Raw genomic sequence first — 18,399 nt, forward strand, 5'->3', positions numbered from 1 at the left:
AGAGAGAGAGAGAGAGAGAGAGAGAGAGCAGTAATCTGGAAGTGCGTAGGATGGCAGGAGGAAGGAAACGTGGCAGGGAAGAAAGGAGCGACCCTCGAGGCAGCAGCGGGACGGAGGGGCGGAGGGCGAGCAGGAGCCTGGCCAAGGGGAGCGGCAGGACCCCTTGAATGGGACAGATTCCCCAGGGATGAATAGCCATACAAGGGGAGGGAGTGAAGGGAAGAGGCCGCGAGGGGAGGAGATGAAAGGGAGGCCAGTAAGGGGAAACCCAAGAGCGGTGGAGGACTGAGGGAGGTTAAGGTGCGTCTCAGTCCCTATCTGGTGGCTTCTCTTGGCTTCACCCTCCCTCACGTGACTCGTCTCTTCTTCCTCCTCCTCTAATCATCCTTTACTCATCTTATTCTCTCTCTCTCTCTCTCTCTCTCTCTCTCTCTCTCTCTCTCTCTCTCTCTCTCTCTCTCTCTCAACATACTACATCTCTTCCTCTTCCTCCTACTCCTCCATTTTCTCTTCTTACTTCTTTATTCTTCCTTCTTTCCCATATTCTTTTCCTTCCCTCCTCCTTTCTCAACATCCACATCTTCCTCTTCCTCTTACTCCTTCACCTTCTCTTCCTACCTATTTGTCCTCCTCCTTCTCCCTCTCCTTTTCCTTTTACTCTTCACCTTCTCTCCTTGCCTCTTTATTCTCCCTCATTTTCCACCTTCTCTTACTATTCCTGCTCCTCCCCTTATTCATCTTCCTCCTCCTCCTCAGACAACAACAGACGGACACGCCCCGGGAACAAAACACCACCACCACCACCACCACCGCCAACACCCTCGCGCCGCCATCACCACCCACCCTCTTATCCTGTCACAACCATCACCACCACTGACAACTGTAATTCATGACTTTGTCTCACCACCATCGCAGTGGCACTCTCTGAGACACCACAGTAGTCCTTTGCTGCATTCGTGATATACATCATTGCCACCAGGGACAATAACACACCATAACACACTATAGCACATCACCATCATCGCTACTCCCTTATGAAGAGTCGAGAGCTTCAGTTTCTGTCACACTCTGTTGTTCAGTGGCGCATTAAAACTATAGCACTTCTTGGACTCTGGCAGCGCACCGATCGTCCTATCAGTGTTGTATATTCCCACTACGCTAAAGACACAAATGAACACACACCATTGAGAAAACTCTAACTTGATATAAGCCTGAATGATGAAAGCGCAAAGCTGTGTGTGTGTGTGTGTGTGTTGTGTGTGTGTTTACCTGAATATTAACACTTTCCTATCTTGTCAAAACAGTTCAACAATTTCCTTTTTTCTTCGCGCCTTCCTCATAGCATGTCAAGTTTTCCTAATGGTACCTATCTAGGGACACTCAGACTGCGTACTTTGGTGGCAGTCACGGCGCACAGTTCGCGAATCATTGTTTTTAGTCTCCTTATATTCACAAGGCCCACGTTCCGCCTGAAGACGCGCCATTCCTTCAAGACGTGGGGTGGGCGGCGGTGTTGTCAGTGGGCGGTCAGGCGGGCGGATGTGGCGAGCCGACACTCCGCTGGTGAATGACAGCGCCATTACGCCATTACAGTGCCGTCATCAGCAATCCTCGCTCACTCGCTATTACGAAGGATCAGTTTCAAGTTGCTGTGCTGCTGTTTTCTTTTTTTTTTCTTCTTCTTCTTCTAAGAAAATGGCAAGGCTTATGTTATCTTTTATTTATTTTTTTTTCTAGCTTCTATCCTTGCTGGCTGATGATGACGGATACGGGGAAGAAAACCTAGCATAAAAACAATACTGTGGTGTAGAAATGGATACGTGATGGTATTTAGATATTATATAAAGTCTCCAAGAACATACCTAATGGTGGTGAAGTAGATACAATGTCGCCTATAATATAAAAGGGTAGATAAAGTCTGAATGTACTGAGACATGATACAGTCTCCAAGAACCTACGTAAAGGTACTGAGCGAGATACAAAATCCCCTGAGATGGAAATGGGTACGTATGATGGCACGGAGGTGGATATTACAGTGTCTAAGAACGTAAGTAAAGGTGTTGAAGTGTACTGGTGTGAGGGAAGCAGTGCGCAGTGAGCCAGCCAGACTCAATGGAAAAATAGTCAAACCCTGGAGGGAAACAACACAGCGGCGCCTCGCACGGAGCAGCGAAGGCAAGGGACCACTAATAAGGCGCCGGTGTGAAGGGCAAATGCTTGGAATGAAGACGTTGATAAAACAAGTACAGGAATTTTGAAGGAGAAAGAGACATAACCTGGTGAGCGCAGGTATGAAAGTGAAGGAAGGAAGGAGTGAGAGGCATGGAAGAGGGAAAGAAAGGAGGGATGGAGGGGAAACCTGTCGAGTGGACTTGAATGCCACGCTTTTCAGAAATGCAAGGCCTTCATCGTTTCGTCCAAACCACGTTCCTGAGACGTGCCAGCTGACCTGTCCGATGATCGCTATTTCAATTACTACCCAGTAAGAAATTTTCCGAGCCAGAAAAAATATGAACAAAACTACTCGGTCACGTTGGCAGCCCTGGCGGCATGTCGGCAGATGGGCGGCAGGACTGCTAGATGCGTCAACATTACTCGTCTACACCTCATTTAAATACACGCTGCTTCTCTTTTAGCTTGCCTTGCTGAATCACGACCTGTCATTTAGTGCCGCAGATACCCACGCCTTGAGTATTTACTCCGAGACAACAGAGGATAGGGAGCAGACGGACACTCGTTTGAGGATGAGAGCGAGGAGCAGGACGAGCAGCGGGCGGGAGGCGAGGAGAGAGTGCAGGGGGGATCCAGTTGCCGTGGCGATGGGAAGCCGCGGCGTGAGACAGACGACGGGGAGCAGCGAGGCCCGAACGTTTGTCTTCCACACGCACGTCCAACACCAATTAGCCAGACACTAAGCAGGCAGTACAAGCAGAGACCACCTTCCCACGGCACGGCACAACACCGCCACCACCACCACTACCTCCACAAACAAGTGTTACTGTTCAACATTTACACCTCACCAATACAAGGAAGTTCATTACATATTCTGGATAATCAAATGAATGTATGTTGTTCTGTATTCCGAGACAATGCAAGGGTGTGTTATTAAAACTCATGGAGGAATAAAGGGAGGGAGAGAGGGAGAGGGAAGGTGACAACAATGGTGACTTCGATTAGCGGCAGGAAGTGATCAGATAAGGCCTTGTCTCTCCCTGCCGCTCCGTCCCTACACACACACACACACACACACCTCGCATCAACAGAATCCATCACATCAGGAATAACTGACCAAGAAAAACATTCCTTTCCATACACCGAGGAAATTATCTATTTACATTTATTCCAGTAGGTGTCAGCGGAGTTTGTGCCTCGTCCCCGCTGGCGCGCGCACGCACACACACACATACGACTCGTCAGGAACTATCCACGCAAGATAACGCGGAAGAAGCAAAACACTCGCAATGAAAAACAAAACGCGCAAGCCAGGGCGAGGCGAGGCGAGGGCGGCGCACGTGTGGCGCTGCCGTAGGGTCGAGGCTCGCCGGCCCGCACCGCACCTCCCACAGCCATCTGGACGAGCACGCCGCTTCTTGGACCAAACCTCTTCACGCCGCGGCGGCCCACACAGTCACAAAGCCGGGAGTGCTGCCTGGAATCCCACCCTTAAGGCCGCCGCAGCCCACGTCGCCTCGCCGCCACTACACGCTGTTGTCACATCTTGACTCGCGGCGCACGGACGGCTACACTCCAGTGTTCTTTAAAACCCCCGTCGCCGCCAGTGTCCCGCAGCGGCCCGACACTCCGGGACCTGCACCGCCACGCCCTCCACGCTGCACCGCCGCGGGAGTACGGGCTGTGTCAAGTACTGCCTGCTCATTAATACAACAATACGACCACAGCAATAAGCGAGAGCCATCTCGCTTAACCAGGCCATCTTAATAAATATACTTTCTTGCTGAACACCTCGTAACGAATATACCGAGTGAAGTAATTTGTCGCATGATTTTGTGCAAGTGATTTCTGCAGAAGAACCTTCTGCTTGCAGCGGACCGGGACTCTGAAGCTCTAGGGGCAGGGCGGGGCAAGGTTACCACTCTGAAGGGCGAATGCATGCATGTGGTGCACTTAGTCTGGCTTACCTCCCGCTAATTATTACAACACAGCCTACCGCGAGCCTAAGATTCTGGTGTGGTTTAAGCTTATTATGTACCATGCTGCTGTGGCCGATTCTCTACATCACATAGTGCGCCTCACTCCACCATTCTACCTTTTGCCTTTCTCTTATAAGCAGTGCGAGGTAAGAAAATATTCCTAATGTTGCTTTCTGAGCGTGTCTTTTCCGCCTCCCAGAAGCTTACACGGCACTATACCAGGCCATCACTGCCCTCGCCAGCCCGCGCCGCCCTAACCACTTGTGACAACCAATTTTGCTCCTCAGCCAACTGCCTCATCCATGGCACTACAGAACCTTCAGCCAGTTGCAACCTTGTCCCTGCCACTCCCTCTCTGCTGCACCGTTCCTCGCCTGGTCTTTCTATATTATGCAAGACCTTTTTGTACTAGTTTAAATTTATGTATACTGTTTGCACACACTTGCTTATTTTGGTGTGTGTGTGTGTGTGTGTGTGTGTGTGTGTGTGTGTGTGTGTGTGTGTGTGTGTGTGTGTGTGTGTGTGTGTGTGTGTGTGTGTGTGTGTGTGTGTGTGTGTGTGTGTGTGTGTGTGTTGCAGAACATGAGAAACTAAAGGGCGGCTCATCCTCCCTTTGACCCCTATCAATTTCTTTTGTTCACTCCCTCCCTCCCCCTTCCTTCACACGGCCCGCCGCTACGGTACATTCCTTGCGTCTTCTGCTATGTAAATAGTTGCCTTTGAATTTACATCCCTTAGAGAAACGTAGATTAAGAGGGGATTTGTGTAATCTTCTTTTAAAGTTCCCTGTTCACTCGGCACTGGCAACCTGATTACTGAGTCTATTTCACTCATCTACCACTCTATTTGAGAACCAGTTCTTTGTTGTCTCTTGTAAATCTCACTTCGTCAAGTTTGAACACATTATTTCTTGTCCTATCCTGATTACTGGCCATGAGGAATTTGTTTGTCATTCTTGTTACACCCCTTGCGACACTTGAAGGTCTGAGTGGATCGTGGTGGTGAGAACAAAGGGATAAAGCAGATCCTTATTTCTCTAACGTTTCGATAGTGAGTCTTCCTCAGGGAGAACTAGGAGGATTCACTTTTCTCTCAAAGCATTGCATAAATCAGGATCCCTTGCTTCATTCTGTTTCTCACCACCACAGTCCACTCATTTGTCTAATATACATAACTTAAAGATATACCACTTTAAACACTGCATTCACTCTCTCACTCACTCGCTCACTCATCCAAACACTGAGTGACGGACTCGTAAATCCATGGTGTACTCACCGAGTCGATGACGTTCTCGAGTGGCTGGCCATTCTTCACCTGGTCCTCTGTCAGGCGGAAGTCCTCCCGGCACTGCTCGCCCAGCACATTTTCGTTTATGTCTTCCGTGGGCGGCCTCACGATGTACTGTTGTTCCGTCACCGTCTGGGGGAGAGAGAGGACCGGGGTAACAAACTGAGCTTTCCTCCTCAACAAAAACCAAACTTTTATTTATCTATTTATCTATTTATTTTTATTTATTTTTATTTTATTTTTTTTCATTTATTTATTTATTTTTGTTTTTTTTTGTTTGTTTTTGTCAGTTTCGTCAACAAAATCCGTAATTTTCTGTGGGAGGAAGGGAGGGGGATAACTAACTGGACTTTTCTCTTCCATGAAATAAAATAAAATTAAATTAAATTCATAAATAAATAAGTAAGTAAATAAATGAATAAATAATCAATCAATTTTCTCAAAAAAATCCTTTACCGTCTGTTGGAGAGAGAGAGAGAGAGAGAGAGAGAGAGAGAGAGAGAGAGAGAGAGAGAGAGAGAGAGAGAGAGAGAGAGAGAGGGAGGGAGGGAGAGAAACTAACTGAACTTTTCTCTTCCACACACACACACACGAAGACAAAAAAAAAAAAAATCCGTTTCCTCAAGAAAATCCATCACCGTCTGTGGGAGAGAGGGAGCGAGACGGATAATTAACTTAGCTTTTCTTCCTGACAAAAGCAAGTATTTCCTTTATCGATTCCCTCAACAAAACCCTAACATGCAATTACAGTGAGCCGTATATTTTATTTTTTTACCCTAGAGAGGCGAGACTGAGGTGGTTTGGGCAGGCCAGGGGGAGGGACGAGAAGTAAGCTGGGAGGAGGATGGACCAAGATGGATCTACCAGGCAGGAGAAGAGTGAGCGAGGAAGACGTGAAAGAAGATTTATAGATGCAAAGAAGACATGCTTGTACTGGGTGTGACTGAGGAAGGCGCAGAAGACCGAGAGAATTAGAAAGATAGGAATATTCCAGAGAAGGTTTAGGGTGCAGTGAAAGAAGACATGCGTGTAATGGTTGTGACTGAGGAAGGCGCTGAAGACCAAGAGAGTTGAAGATTGATCCGCTGTGGCAACACCTGACGGGAGCAGCACAGAGGAGACACCAGTTTCATCGTGTCACTCGATTCCTTCACATATTATTCAGCCTCTACTTCAAGACAAGATGTAAATTGCCTTCAATACTTTAAAGTTGTCGCGTCATGCTTTCAAATTCACCAACGATAACAACGCAGCACAAACTCCGCCAGGGGAGATAAAATAATAATAATAAAAAAAAAAAGGACACTCCAGGATGCTAGTGAAGGCAGCAAGGGCGCGCCGGACACCCAGGACCCCCGGCGGTAACGTCCTGGCGTGCTAACCAAACACTCCTTGCACGAAACTGCCTCCACTAACCATTATTCCATTTCATATCTCAGCACGCCGCGACCAGGGCTTACTAGTAATAGAAGTAGTAGTAGTAGTAGTAGTAGTAGTAGTAGCAGTAGTAGTAGCAGTAGTAGTATTGGTAGTAGTAGTAGTAGTAGAAGCAGCATCAGCAATAGTCGTAGCAAAAGTAAATTCACCACCACCACCACCACCACCACCAACAACAACAACAGCAACAACAAAATCAAGCAAGTTTTCACACCCAGCTATGGCGGAGTTAGCGGCGCTCCAAACAAGCCCAGAGATGCAGTGGCCAGCCAGAGCAAGTGGCTAAACTAGGGAGGTACTGTGGCTCCTCCCCCTCTGACAGACGACGCCGCCACCACCACCACCACCACCACCACCACCACCACCACCTGTGTCCCTGCTTGCAAGGCCGAGGGGTGAAGGGGCGGCCTGAATAAGAGGGCAAGTGAAGAGGTGACAGACTATAGCATCGCTGGATTATTGATTTCTTCCTTTTTTTTCTTATTCTTGATTATAAAATTGTTATCTTTGTTTAGGGGATAGATATTATTGATGTTGTTGTTGTTGTTGTTGTTAATGGTGATGGTGGTATTGTTGTTGCTATTGCTGTTCATTGTTGTTGTTGTTGTTGTTGGTGGTGGTGGTGGTAATGTTGTTATTTTCGTTGTTGATAATAATGTAAATGTTGTTGTTGTTGTTGTTTTTGCTGCTGTTGTTACAAAAGTTCCTGTTATTGCTGTTGTGGTCATAACTGTCGTTGATAATAATTGCGGTTGTTGTTGCTGTTGTTTTTGCTGCTGCTGCTGCTCCAGAGGATATTATTCTTGTTGTTATTATTACTTAGGCAATCGTTCAAACAGCGCCAACTATACACGGACCTGATTAGAATGAAAAAAAAAAAAAAAAAAAAACGCGAGGCAGGCAACAAGCAGAGGACTGGATGAGTGACTGAGTGGATGAGTGACTGAATGACTGAGTTGATGAGTGACTGACTGGATGAGTGACTGAATGAATGAGTGACTGAGTGGATGAGTGACTGAGTGGATGAGTGACTGAGTGGATGGGTGACTGAATGAATGAGTGATTGAATGACTGAGTGACTGAGTGGATGAGTGACTGAATGAATGAGTGACTGAGTGAATGAGTGACATGAGTGAATGAGTGACTGAATGAATGAGTGACTGAGTGGATGAGTGACTGAGTGGATGAGTGACTGAATGAATGAGTGACTGAGTGAATGAGTGACTGAGTGAATGAGTGGATGGATGAGCGACTGAGTGGATGAGTGACTGAGTGAATGAGTGGATGGATGAGTGACAGAGAACACCATGGAATAACAAATCACCGCTATCTCTTGCTACTCACACCAAGCACTCTCATTCTTCTTTCATTACTAAAAAATAAAAAAAATAAAATAAAATAAAATGAAACAAAAAAGAGATCCTTAAGTGTTGAAGCTGAGCATTGCGTTCACTAACCACAAATGTTTCGTTCAATTAGTTTCCTTTTTTACCGTCTTTATTTTTAATACGTGCGTCTCTCTCTCTCTCTCTCTCTCTCTCTCTCTCTCTCTCTCTCTCTCTCTCTCTCTCTCTCTCTCTCTCTCTCTCTCTCTCTCTCTCTCGATTTCACGTTCCTTTGACCTTTCCTTTGACCTTTAACTCCTCCCTTCTCCCTCATCTAAGACCGTCTCTGTCTGTCTGTCTGCCTGTCTGCCTACCTGTCTCTCTGTCTATCTGTCTGCTTGCCTGGCTATCTACGTGTTCGTCAGCCCGTCCTCCTGTCAAGCTGCTGTTTATTTAGTCCCACTCCTACAATTTGATAGTAGTAAAAATATACAGCAATAACAACGGTAATAATATTGACACCACCACCACCACCACCACCGCCATCGCATACGTAATAAGTGCACGTGCGTGTGTGTAGGCACATGCGTGTTAGGGAGGAGTGAGGGAGTGAGATTACGAGAACAGAAAGGGCAGAAGCTATGACAAATAAACTTTAGTTGAGAGCTGCCCATTACAGAGAGAGAGAGAGAGAGAGAGAGAGAGAGAGAGAGAGAGAGAGAGAGAGAGAGAGAATACACAAGAAGACTGCGCCAGCTTTCACTAAATGCATCACTAGTAACACTAAGTAAAGTTTAATTAATGGGATGGCAAACACTGAGGAGGAACCCGCAGAGAGAGAGAGAGAGAGAGAGAGAGAGAGAGAATCTTGCCCAGGTAAGTACAACACATCCCCTCTACAGCGACACCTGACAACCGCATTTCCGCAGGCGGGGTGAAACAGTCTACAGGTGAATGAGGTGATGATGAGTTGGCAAGGGCGGGAGGGAGAAGCCTGCTGGCCGAGAAGCTTCCAAGAGACACGGAAAGGTAACAGGAAAAGGTAACAGGAGACAGGAAAACAGTAAATAAATGAAAATAGAAATAAACAACATAATATAGATCATGAGAATTTACATAGAGGAGGGATCTATTACCAAATCAAACGGGTGATGAGGTGAACTTCTGTGGCAAGGAAAGGAAGGCGTTGAAATGGAAAAGATTAGCAAAAGAGTAGAAGCAGTACGTGGTTGTAGCAATAGTAGCTGTTGTGGTGGTGGTGGTGGTGGTATAAATATTAGTAGTACTAGTAGTAGTAGTGGTATAGTAGTAGTAGTGTGGGTGATGGTGGTTGTGGTGGAAGACGGAGGAGGAGGAGGATAAGGAAAGGAGGAAAACTATTACTAAGACAACGGAGCAGAGGAGGAGGAGGAAAAAAAAGAACGAAAATCTGAGACAAAGAAGTTTACATCACCACAGTGTGCTATCCCATACGCTGCTCCCTTCATCACACTCCTTCACCTCCTCCCTGCCACGCCCTGTTCGCCCCCCGCGGCTCCCCTGGCGAGTTGTAACGCAGCAAGGCCGGGGAGGGAGGGGAGGGGGAGTAAGGCAAGCAGGGAGTGAGAGAGAGAGGAGGGACTACAGGCCGAGGTAGGAGGGCAGCCAGTTTGAAAGTTCTTGAAGCAATTTCACGTCAAGAAAAACAAGTCTAGCGGGAACGAGGCTGGACTGAGACCGCCATGATTATGATTATTAGTCTGATTACGATACGACGACTACGAGGAGGAGGAGGAGGAGGAGGAGGAGATGAGAGATGGTAAGAGTAGTATCACCAACGGCAGTATCATCACCATCATTCTCATCATCTTCATCGTCGTGGTCTTGGTCTTTGTCGTCTAACAATACTACCAGTTATTCCCTTGCCGCCATTGTTGTTGTGAGAAGCAGTGGGCGTGGTGGTGGCAATAGTCTGGTGTAGGTTAATTAAGTTCAGACTCTGAAACGTATTAACGTGATGACTTGCAGTGCGGTGGCTGACGGAGATTGCCTGGCTGACTAATTCTACTTTTTGACTAACTGACAATTATCCACCGACTGACTGGCTGAGTGACTGAGTGACTGGCTGGCTTGCTCTGTCAACAAGTCTTGTCAGGGACGCAATATCCCGGTGTGGGACGGACCGGGCTGCTGTTGGGCAAGACTTCCCCGTTCACCCGTTCACCTGCAGTGTGACGTACGTGGCTCTACTTCATATTTCCAAACATTCACGCAGCTTGTCTCAGCCACTTCCAATAACCTCGGGGGAAGCCAGTGGGATGTTCAGGGGTGTTTTTATGACACTGGTGATTGTTTAATGAAGATTCTATACCATGAACAGAGAGAGAGAAAAAATATATATATACCGATGATATTAGTGGTAGTGTGACAAAGATTCTATATCATCAAGAGAGAAAAAAAAACATCTATGATATTAGCGATACTTTGACAAAGATTCTATACCATCAAAATGAAAAAAAAAAAACTATGATACTAGTAATCGTTGGGCCAAGATTCTACACAAAAAAAAAAAAAATGTGATACTAGAGGAAGTTTGACAAAGATTTTAAGCCATCAAAAGAGAGAGAGAGAGAGAGAGAGAGAGAGAGAGAGAGAGAGAGAGAGAGAGAGAGAGAGAGAGAGAGAGAGAGAGAGAGAGAGAGAATCCAACTAATAATCTCTGCAGCCTCTGAGAAGAAGAACGTGTTTAAGAAGCACGCCCACCTCCCTAATGCAAGAGTTAACCAGTATTCTCAATCTTTCATCTCTCTTACTGGCAAACTCTGAAATCCCCTGCCTACTTCTGTATTTCCTCTAGCATATACGTAATTTAAATCCAGCACAACTCCCCTCCACCTGCAGTTAACACATCTAACAAAACATTACTATGTCAACAAGCAACTATACTCTCCCTACACATAAAAACAGCTGCGGAATACAACACCTATCCTATCTCTTCGTTCATAATTAATCTCTGCCCTATCATACGTCAAGTTAGCAGAGAGTACTGCAGTGGTCAAGCAGCTTAGTAAGAACGTAAAGGTCTGTTGCATTTTGAAATCTCGTTAAAACATAAAAAAATAAAATAAATAAATAAAAAACACAGATCCCTACACAGCCACGCACACAGACACAGGCCATAATCCTTAAACGCTTCGGTCTTTCATCAGCATATTTTTTTAAAGGTTGTAGAAATGAAGTGTTGGCTTTTCACGAGTCTTTTGCTTACAGATGATGAAGAATCCTTGTTAAACCATCACTAGAACCATGAACCTAAACAATATCCTGTTAGAGGAATGAGAGAAGAGGACGAGACATATCAGAACACAAGGATCAGACACCATCATTCCCTATATCCAATACCATAGCCATCTTCCTTCTATCATCCCTCTCTCCTGGAACACCTCAGGAGACGCCAGTACCATAGAAACCTAGCTACTTCATCAGCAGAACGTAACTCCAGGACTCAGGGTACTGTGAAGGTATAAACAAGTACTGTCACACCTCACCCTCTCTGCTAGAAGACCTCACGAGACGCCAATACCCATAGAAGGACCCAGGACACATTGAAGGTATAGGCGAGTACGTCACATCTCAGCCTATCTCCTGCAAGACCTCACACCCAAATCTGGCTACCTCATCTACAGAACCTAAGAACAGAACACAGTGAAGGTATAGACGAGTACCTGTCACCCCTGAGTCCTGTGCCCTTCAGTGTCCCCTCCTCCCCCTCCTCCCACACCCCCGCGGCAGGCCTCTCACTGGGATGCTGCAAGACGTCAGTAATTGGGGTACAGTAAAGGTTAACTTGGGCTCCCAATCACCCGTCTTGTGTGTGATACCTGGAGGCCTCTTGAAAGTAAGGCTGGTGGGCAACTCAAGACTGTCACAGGGGCTACATTAATTAACTCTCTCTCTCTCTCTCTCTCTCTCTCTCTCTCTCTCTCTCTCTCTCTCTCTCTCTCTCTCTCTCTCTCTCTCTCTCTCTCTCTCTCTCTCTCTCTCTCATATCAATTTATAAATAATTTAATAGTAAATAGAATACTAAAAAAAGGAAGATGAAGGAATGGAAAATTTTGAAGGAAAGGCATGGAGACAGCAAAGACAACAGTAGGAAGAAAACGAACGGCAGGAATGAAAGACGGAAAACTAAAAATAAGCAGGAAGGGGAAGGTGTTAGAAGGCATGGAGAGAGGTAAGGAGAAAATAAATTTGTGGGAAAAGAAGTCAGACTTTCGAATTTTTCTTTCCTAAACTCTTCCTAGAATCAAGAAGGCACCCTTGAAAGAACTAACAACACCCACTGGTATCTACAAATCAGAGTGGGTAAGTAAATAGATAAACAAAAAACACAGATCCCTACAAATCCACGCACACAGACACAGGCCATAATCCTTAAACGCTTCGGTCTTTCATCAGCATATTTTTTTAAAGGTTGTAGAACTTAAGACAATGTAATGGAGAAGTCAGGTGTTCGTATTTTCCCACTGAGAGTCCACAATCCCTACTAACCTACCGCAAGAGTCATGGAACCGGCCTTAGAGCACTAACAAAACCCACTGAAATATGAAACTCAGTGCAGGTAAGTCGACGATGAGATAGAGACTGTAATGTAAGAGAATGCAATGTACAAGTCAGTGCTTTCCTCACTGTGAGATAAAACAACAGCTAAACTCCAGCTAGAATCACGAACACCCATTGGAATCTAAAACTCCGTCGGGGTAAGGCGGCGGAGCGTCAGAGAATGCAGTCCTAGGAGTGAGATGAAGCACGCCCGAGCGCCACGCCTCTTGGCCTTCACCCTTCCCCTCGGCGTCACTTTCAACAGTCAAAAATGCGAACAATGCCTGTCTGCCTCTCTCAGAAAGCGGCGTTGTGTACCTGCAGGTGGCGTGCTCTCGTAATTAGTGACTGCCAGTACACAGTGGTGGTGATGGTGGTGGTGGTGGTGGTGACGCCCTGCTGGGTTAACGGTATCTCTTATCCTGGTCTTAATTTGTACGCATATCTTTTTTTCATATTCTCTCTCTCTCTCTCTCTCTCTCTCTCTGGAACGGACGGAAGTACACACAGCGAAGGGATTACGTCATGGTGCTGGGAAGGAAGAGCCCTATCATATTGTACGGGGATTCTCTGTCCTACGTCCTTCCCTTGCCAAAAAATAATAAATAAATAAGTAGCGGGAGGAGGATGGTGAAAAAAAGAACAGGAGGAGGAGGAAGAAGAGATAAAGTGCAAGAATAAAATGAAAATGAATCAATGTATGCAATGAATGAATGAATGTAAATAAAATGAATAACAAAACAACACCATTTTGCGAAAGAGCAGAGCAGAGAGAGAGAGAGAGAGAGAGACTCCAGCAGACCAGTAAACCCCAAACATAGCGACAGGTGGTCCCTCCCAGCACCCTCTCGTTCTATCATCCCACCTCTACCCCTCCTCTTCCCGCCCCCCGCCGCTCCTTCCTTGTCACACCTGTCCACCTTCCTATACCTGCCTCACCTGCCCACCCTCATCAAGCCCCTATATCCTCCCTCCCGTAGCTCATCCATGCTCCTCAGATACGCCTAGCTTCTGTGCCTATCAACTGTATCTAGAAAACTATCTCGGTTTTTCTTATCTACAGGTGGGGAGTGTGTGGGAGGAGGATGCTAGAGATGGAGATGGAGAGAGAAAGAATTATGGATACAGAGAAAGAAGATATGCTTGTAATGGGCGTGAGTGAGGTGGTCTGGGCGTGTCAGGAGGAGAGACGAGGAATGTGTGGGCCGGAGGGTGCTGAAGATGGATCTACGTGGCAGGAGAAAGAGAGGAAGATCTGAGAAAAGAATTATGAATGCAGTGAATGAAGATATGCTAGTAACGAATGTGACTAATAAAGGCGCAGAAGAAAATAAGAATATAAAAAGTAAGGGAAGCTACAAGAATCCTTCAGGCCTACACATGGCAGTCTCTATATGAAGCACGCCTACGTAACAGCACCTACCATTCTCCTCCAGCAATTTATCTATTTTTCCTTTAGAGCTCCCTAATTGCTCGACACTGACAATCTGATCACTGAGTCTTCCATTGACCTGCCACTCTACTTTCAGAACCAATTCATTCCTATCTCTTATCAAGCTTGAACTCATTTTTTCTTGCTCTTTTCGAATTACTGACCCTGAGGACTTTACTTGATAAATGTTTCGTTAGTATACACATGACACAACAATCACTCTGGTATTTACAAAAGTGCAAGCGTTAGTTCATGACACGAAGACTTCTCATGCTCTAACACCCAAACACATCTCTACTTTCATACGCAATGTTAAGACTTGGAGGTAACCGAATTGTATCCGCGCGGCCTTTGCGTGTTTACATTCACCACGTCTGAGTAGATAAGCGATCAATCATACGGTGTGAAAGCCACTCAGGTAGACCCACAAGCGGCCGCAGGTGTGCAGCTCAGAACCGGCGTGAAAGACATGCCAGTGTGTGAAGAGCGGCCTTTCCACCCCTCCTCACACTTCCTTTTCCTCAACACTAGTGAAATATCCCACACCAGGTGACTCGTGTTATGGAGCGCGATACAAATGGGAGTGTCAGAGCGACTCGAAGGAAACGCTTAGTGGTCTAACCAATCTCTTTTCAAAGGACATAGAGATTATCACTTTTCTCTTTTCCGTGACGCTTCCTTCTCCTTTCCAGCAAGAGTGAAATATTCCATGCCAAGTGACTTCCGTGTTACAGAGTACATATAATTGTGATAAAGAAACGACGGTCAGGGTGGATCTAAAGCAACGCTTTGTGCTCTAACCTAAACGCGGCTGCATACTGTGCTGCTAAAAATACTATGTATCAGGTAAGACATGGGATGGGAAAGATCTCGTGTATGTTGATCTAAATTAAATTAAAGTAACTAATTATGATGAAAACTTGAAAAGAGAAATTTGAATACATTAATAAATATTCAAATATTCAACAGCGCTATTTTCAGAGAGAGAGAGAGAGAGAGAGAGAGAGAGAGAGAGAGAGAGAGAGACTTACATAAGAGAAAGACGCTTCTCCCTAGCAATGGGAACATTGGTAGGAGGAGGGGGAGGAGCAGGGAGATTTAAAGATGACACCTGAGCACAGTTCGTTTGTTTGTCTGTCTTGACGATGGGGCACCGACCTGGGACGTAAAATTCATTCAGTCTCACAGCCATACACACACACACACACACACACACACACACACACACACACAGGGAGGTGGGGCTTGTACATTGGGCATAACGTTGATGATGGAAACGTTTATCGAATCCCGATGTAAAACAAATCAAAGATGTAAATGAGCGCCACCGCCTCGCTCAACCCGACAGTGTGCGCTGAATGCCTGCCGCAACAATTTAATCTCTGGGCCACGATGCGGCGAGGCTCGCCCGCCAAGGTGAGCAGCAGCGCCGGATACCCGTGCACTATCGGCCGGTGTTGAGCCCCTGCAACAAGAGGGTCAAGTGACGACGCTCCTTAATTAACAAGCTTGGCGGCTCTGAAGAGACGCCCTCCAAGCCAAGGATAGTTTTGATATGGTTGCGGCGCTGGCAGGACGAGACTAGCATGAGTGTGCCGTCAGCTGGCTCCGGTCACTCAGAGAAGTGGCGGCGCAGCGCAACGAGCGGTTCATGTGGTGCTGGTAAGTCAGAGCCTCGCGCCGGGCCTGCCAAGTAAGGCAAAATTACCTCCTCTGAGCCAACATGACCAGACTGAATATAAATAAGCCCTGCACTAATGGGACGGTGGCGGGTCAGCACAAGCGGTAACGGGATGAGGTGGACGCTCTGATGGCAAGCTGTGCAGCCATGTAGTTCCTTCCCTGCAGTCTGGAAAGGCGGGGCAGGGGATGCGGGAAGAAAGTAGACGGCGAGATGGCGAGATGGCGAGGAGAAGGAGGAGGAGGAGGAGGAGGAGGAGGAGGCAGCATTCAATAGTCGCTACGCACTCTGCCTCGCCCTGCTTTGCCTCCCCGCCCGTGCAGCAAACGTCCACTTTCTCCCCGCCCTCGTCCAGCGCTCAGGTGGAATGAATGAGGACATAATGTAATCTTTTAATTCTTGCAAGCCAGGCATTAGGCAAGGGCTACGTGTGGTCGCCTCGCTGTCAGTGTTGTCACGAGGCTTCCTGCGACGCCGCCACCTTGACTCAGTGTAAACCAGCCTACTGGAGGCCGCCTGGGGCTCCGGGAGGTGGCGAGAGGGAGAGAGGGGGGAATGAAGAATGGAGAATTAACATCGGCAGGTGATGCTGGCGGGACGGGGCGGGGAAAGGGGGCGATAGGGAAGGAGGGGAGTGGCAAGTGGGGAGGGAGGGAGGGTGTTGCCGCACAGGTCAACAGACACGCGTGTTACTCTCAGCTCATCCTTCTGTCTCTCACAACACGCACGTAACTTAACCTGCCGCTCTCAGTTCACTCAGTTTACCGCCAAGTCGAGGCTGCATTTCTAGCTCAGCTCCAATGATCCCTAGAAACCCGTGTGTACGTTTGACCGATACGACAACCTGGGCCCGCTCGCCGCCTGCCCACCTCTGCCATGAGCGGACGGGTTCCCCCCCTGCCAGACGCCCACCTGTTGATGTCGCCAATCGCCGCCATGTTGGCAACCCTGGCAAACTTTAGGAACAATTGCAGATTTCAGGCAAACATTCCCTTCACGTGGAGCGCTCTTCGTAATGCTCACTCCGCCACACGCGCCTGACATTCCCACGCTGGCGACGTGTTCACGGCGACAATACATGACACCAGAAAGGTCCCGCAGTTTTATTTGCTTCGGATCGAGGAATTACCGCTCCGGAGCCAAGATTTAATTGACATTCACGGGTGTGGTCGTGGAGGGAGGAGGAGAGAGGGAGTGCAGACGATGAGAAGAGGGAGGTAGAAGGTATAACTAAGACAGGAACATTCACCCACCGCTCTTCATAGAAACACTGCAAAGGAAACTTGGTGAAGAGGAAGCTTGGGAGCCAGGAAACACTTTAATTGCTGGACTGAACACAAGATAGGCGTGATCTGGGCTTAAGCTTCAGGCCAAGTAAATGAGAGAAGGCGGCGGCGGCTTTCTTAAAGGCGCACACAGGTGATAAGGCAGGTGAGATTAGATAAAAGAAGCAAAGGAGGCGGGAGGCGTAGCACGTGCTGGAGAGGAGTGTGAGGGACCGAAGCGATGAGGGAGCAGCTGCTACGTCAGGTTCCCAACACCTGTGCCGCGTTCGCCAGGCCGCGGCACACTGTTCACTGAGTAGAGGCTACATGCAGGTTAGTCATGCACACAAAACATCGTCAGGGGAACCAGTACCTTTCTGCACACGGCGTCCCACACCAAGAACTGCAATAACACGATATCCTCTTCATCTGTGCCCAGCAAAGGCCCGTTGGCCCCCGCCGTGGCTGTGTACATGATAACATAGTGGCTCGCCATATTGAGGCCAGAAAATCCAAAATCACAGGGAACTGCGATCCACAAGCCGGTTTTTAGTACTGCCTGTGTACCGAGTCCGGTCTCGCCCCTGTACTGCCCTCACCCGAAAGCGAACACCGAAGAAAAAATTAATAGATAAAAAGAGAGAGCTGAGTCCAACCCTCCCAACACCGCAATGCCTCGACCACTGAGAGTCCAGGTGAGCACCGAGACCAACACCTGTGTGGAGTTGCCGCGCGTCGCCACTATAGCTCCTCGTTGTTTTTGCACCTGTAGCTGTAACACACCTCTGCCTCAACGTTTGCACGTCAGGACTCGTGCCATTTGATGAGATGACTTCGTTTCCTATGCAGCGTGATCCCTGTGGACTCGAGTGAGAGAGAAAAGTAGTGTATTAGGCATACTTAAAAATTTCTTGTGATGCTACAAGTTGTCGTGGGCGTGGTTAGAGAAAGCCACGATCTTATTGGCCCAAGAAAACAGTCTTGACCGCTGATTGGCCGCGCTGGAGCAGAACCCTCGCACACAGCCGGCCGGCCAGACACAACATATGGTGCTGAGGACGGAAGGAATTTTTGACAGTAGAACGGAACGTTCACCTCCAACACAGCAACGTGACGCCAAAACTCTAAACAGACGACTGGCAACTGGTGATCCGTGAGTCACTGCAACAAACCACTCCTGTGATGGCAGTGAAGGATACAAGCAAGCCCGGTGTCTTTTCCCAGGGCCAGTACGGGCAGC

At 47.6% G+C, this 18,399-nt stretch overlaps 1 protein-coding gene across 1 annotated transcript in view; it reads right to left on the minus strand.

Annotated features, from left to right (window-relative positions):
* LOC135102387 (RNA-binding protein fusilli-like) overlaps nucleotides 1-17,852 on the minus strand; it is a 132,969-nt gene extending 115,117 nt beyond the window's left edge. Inside the window, 2 exon segments of the mRNA XM_064007572.1 lie at nucleotides 5,427-5,570; nucleotides 17,533-17,852. Of these exon segments, the coding sequence (XP_063863642.1) occupies nucleotides 5,427-5,570; nucleotides 17,533-17,655 (267 nt within the window). The 5' untranslated portion in view covers nucleotides 17,656-17,852.
* Nucleotides 17,853-18,399: the final 547 nt, after the last annotated feature.

This window comes from Scylla paramamosain, chromosome 7, assembly GCF_035594125.1.
Source record: "Scylla paramamosain isolate STU-SP2022 chromosome 7, ASM3559412v1, whole genome shotgun sequence".
In the NCBI taxonomy this organism is placed as follows: Eukaryota; Metazoa; Arthropoda; class Malacostraca; order Decapoda; family Portunidae; genus Scylla; species Scylla paramamosain.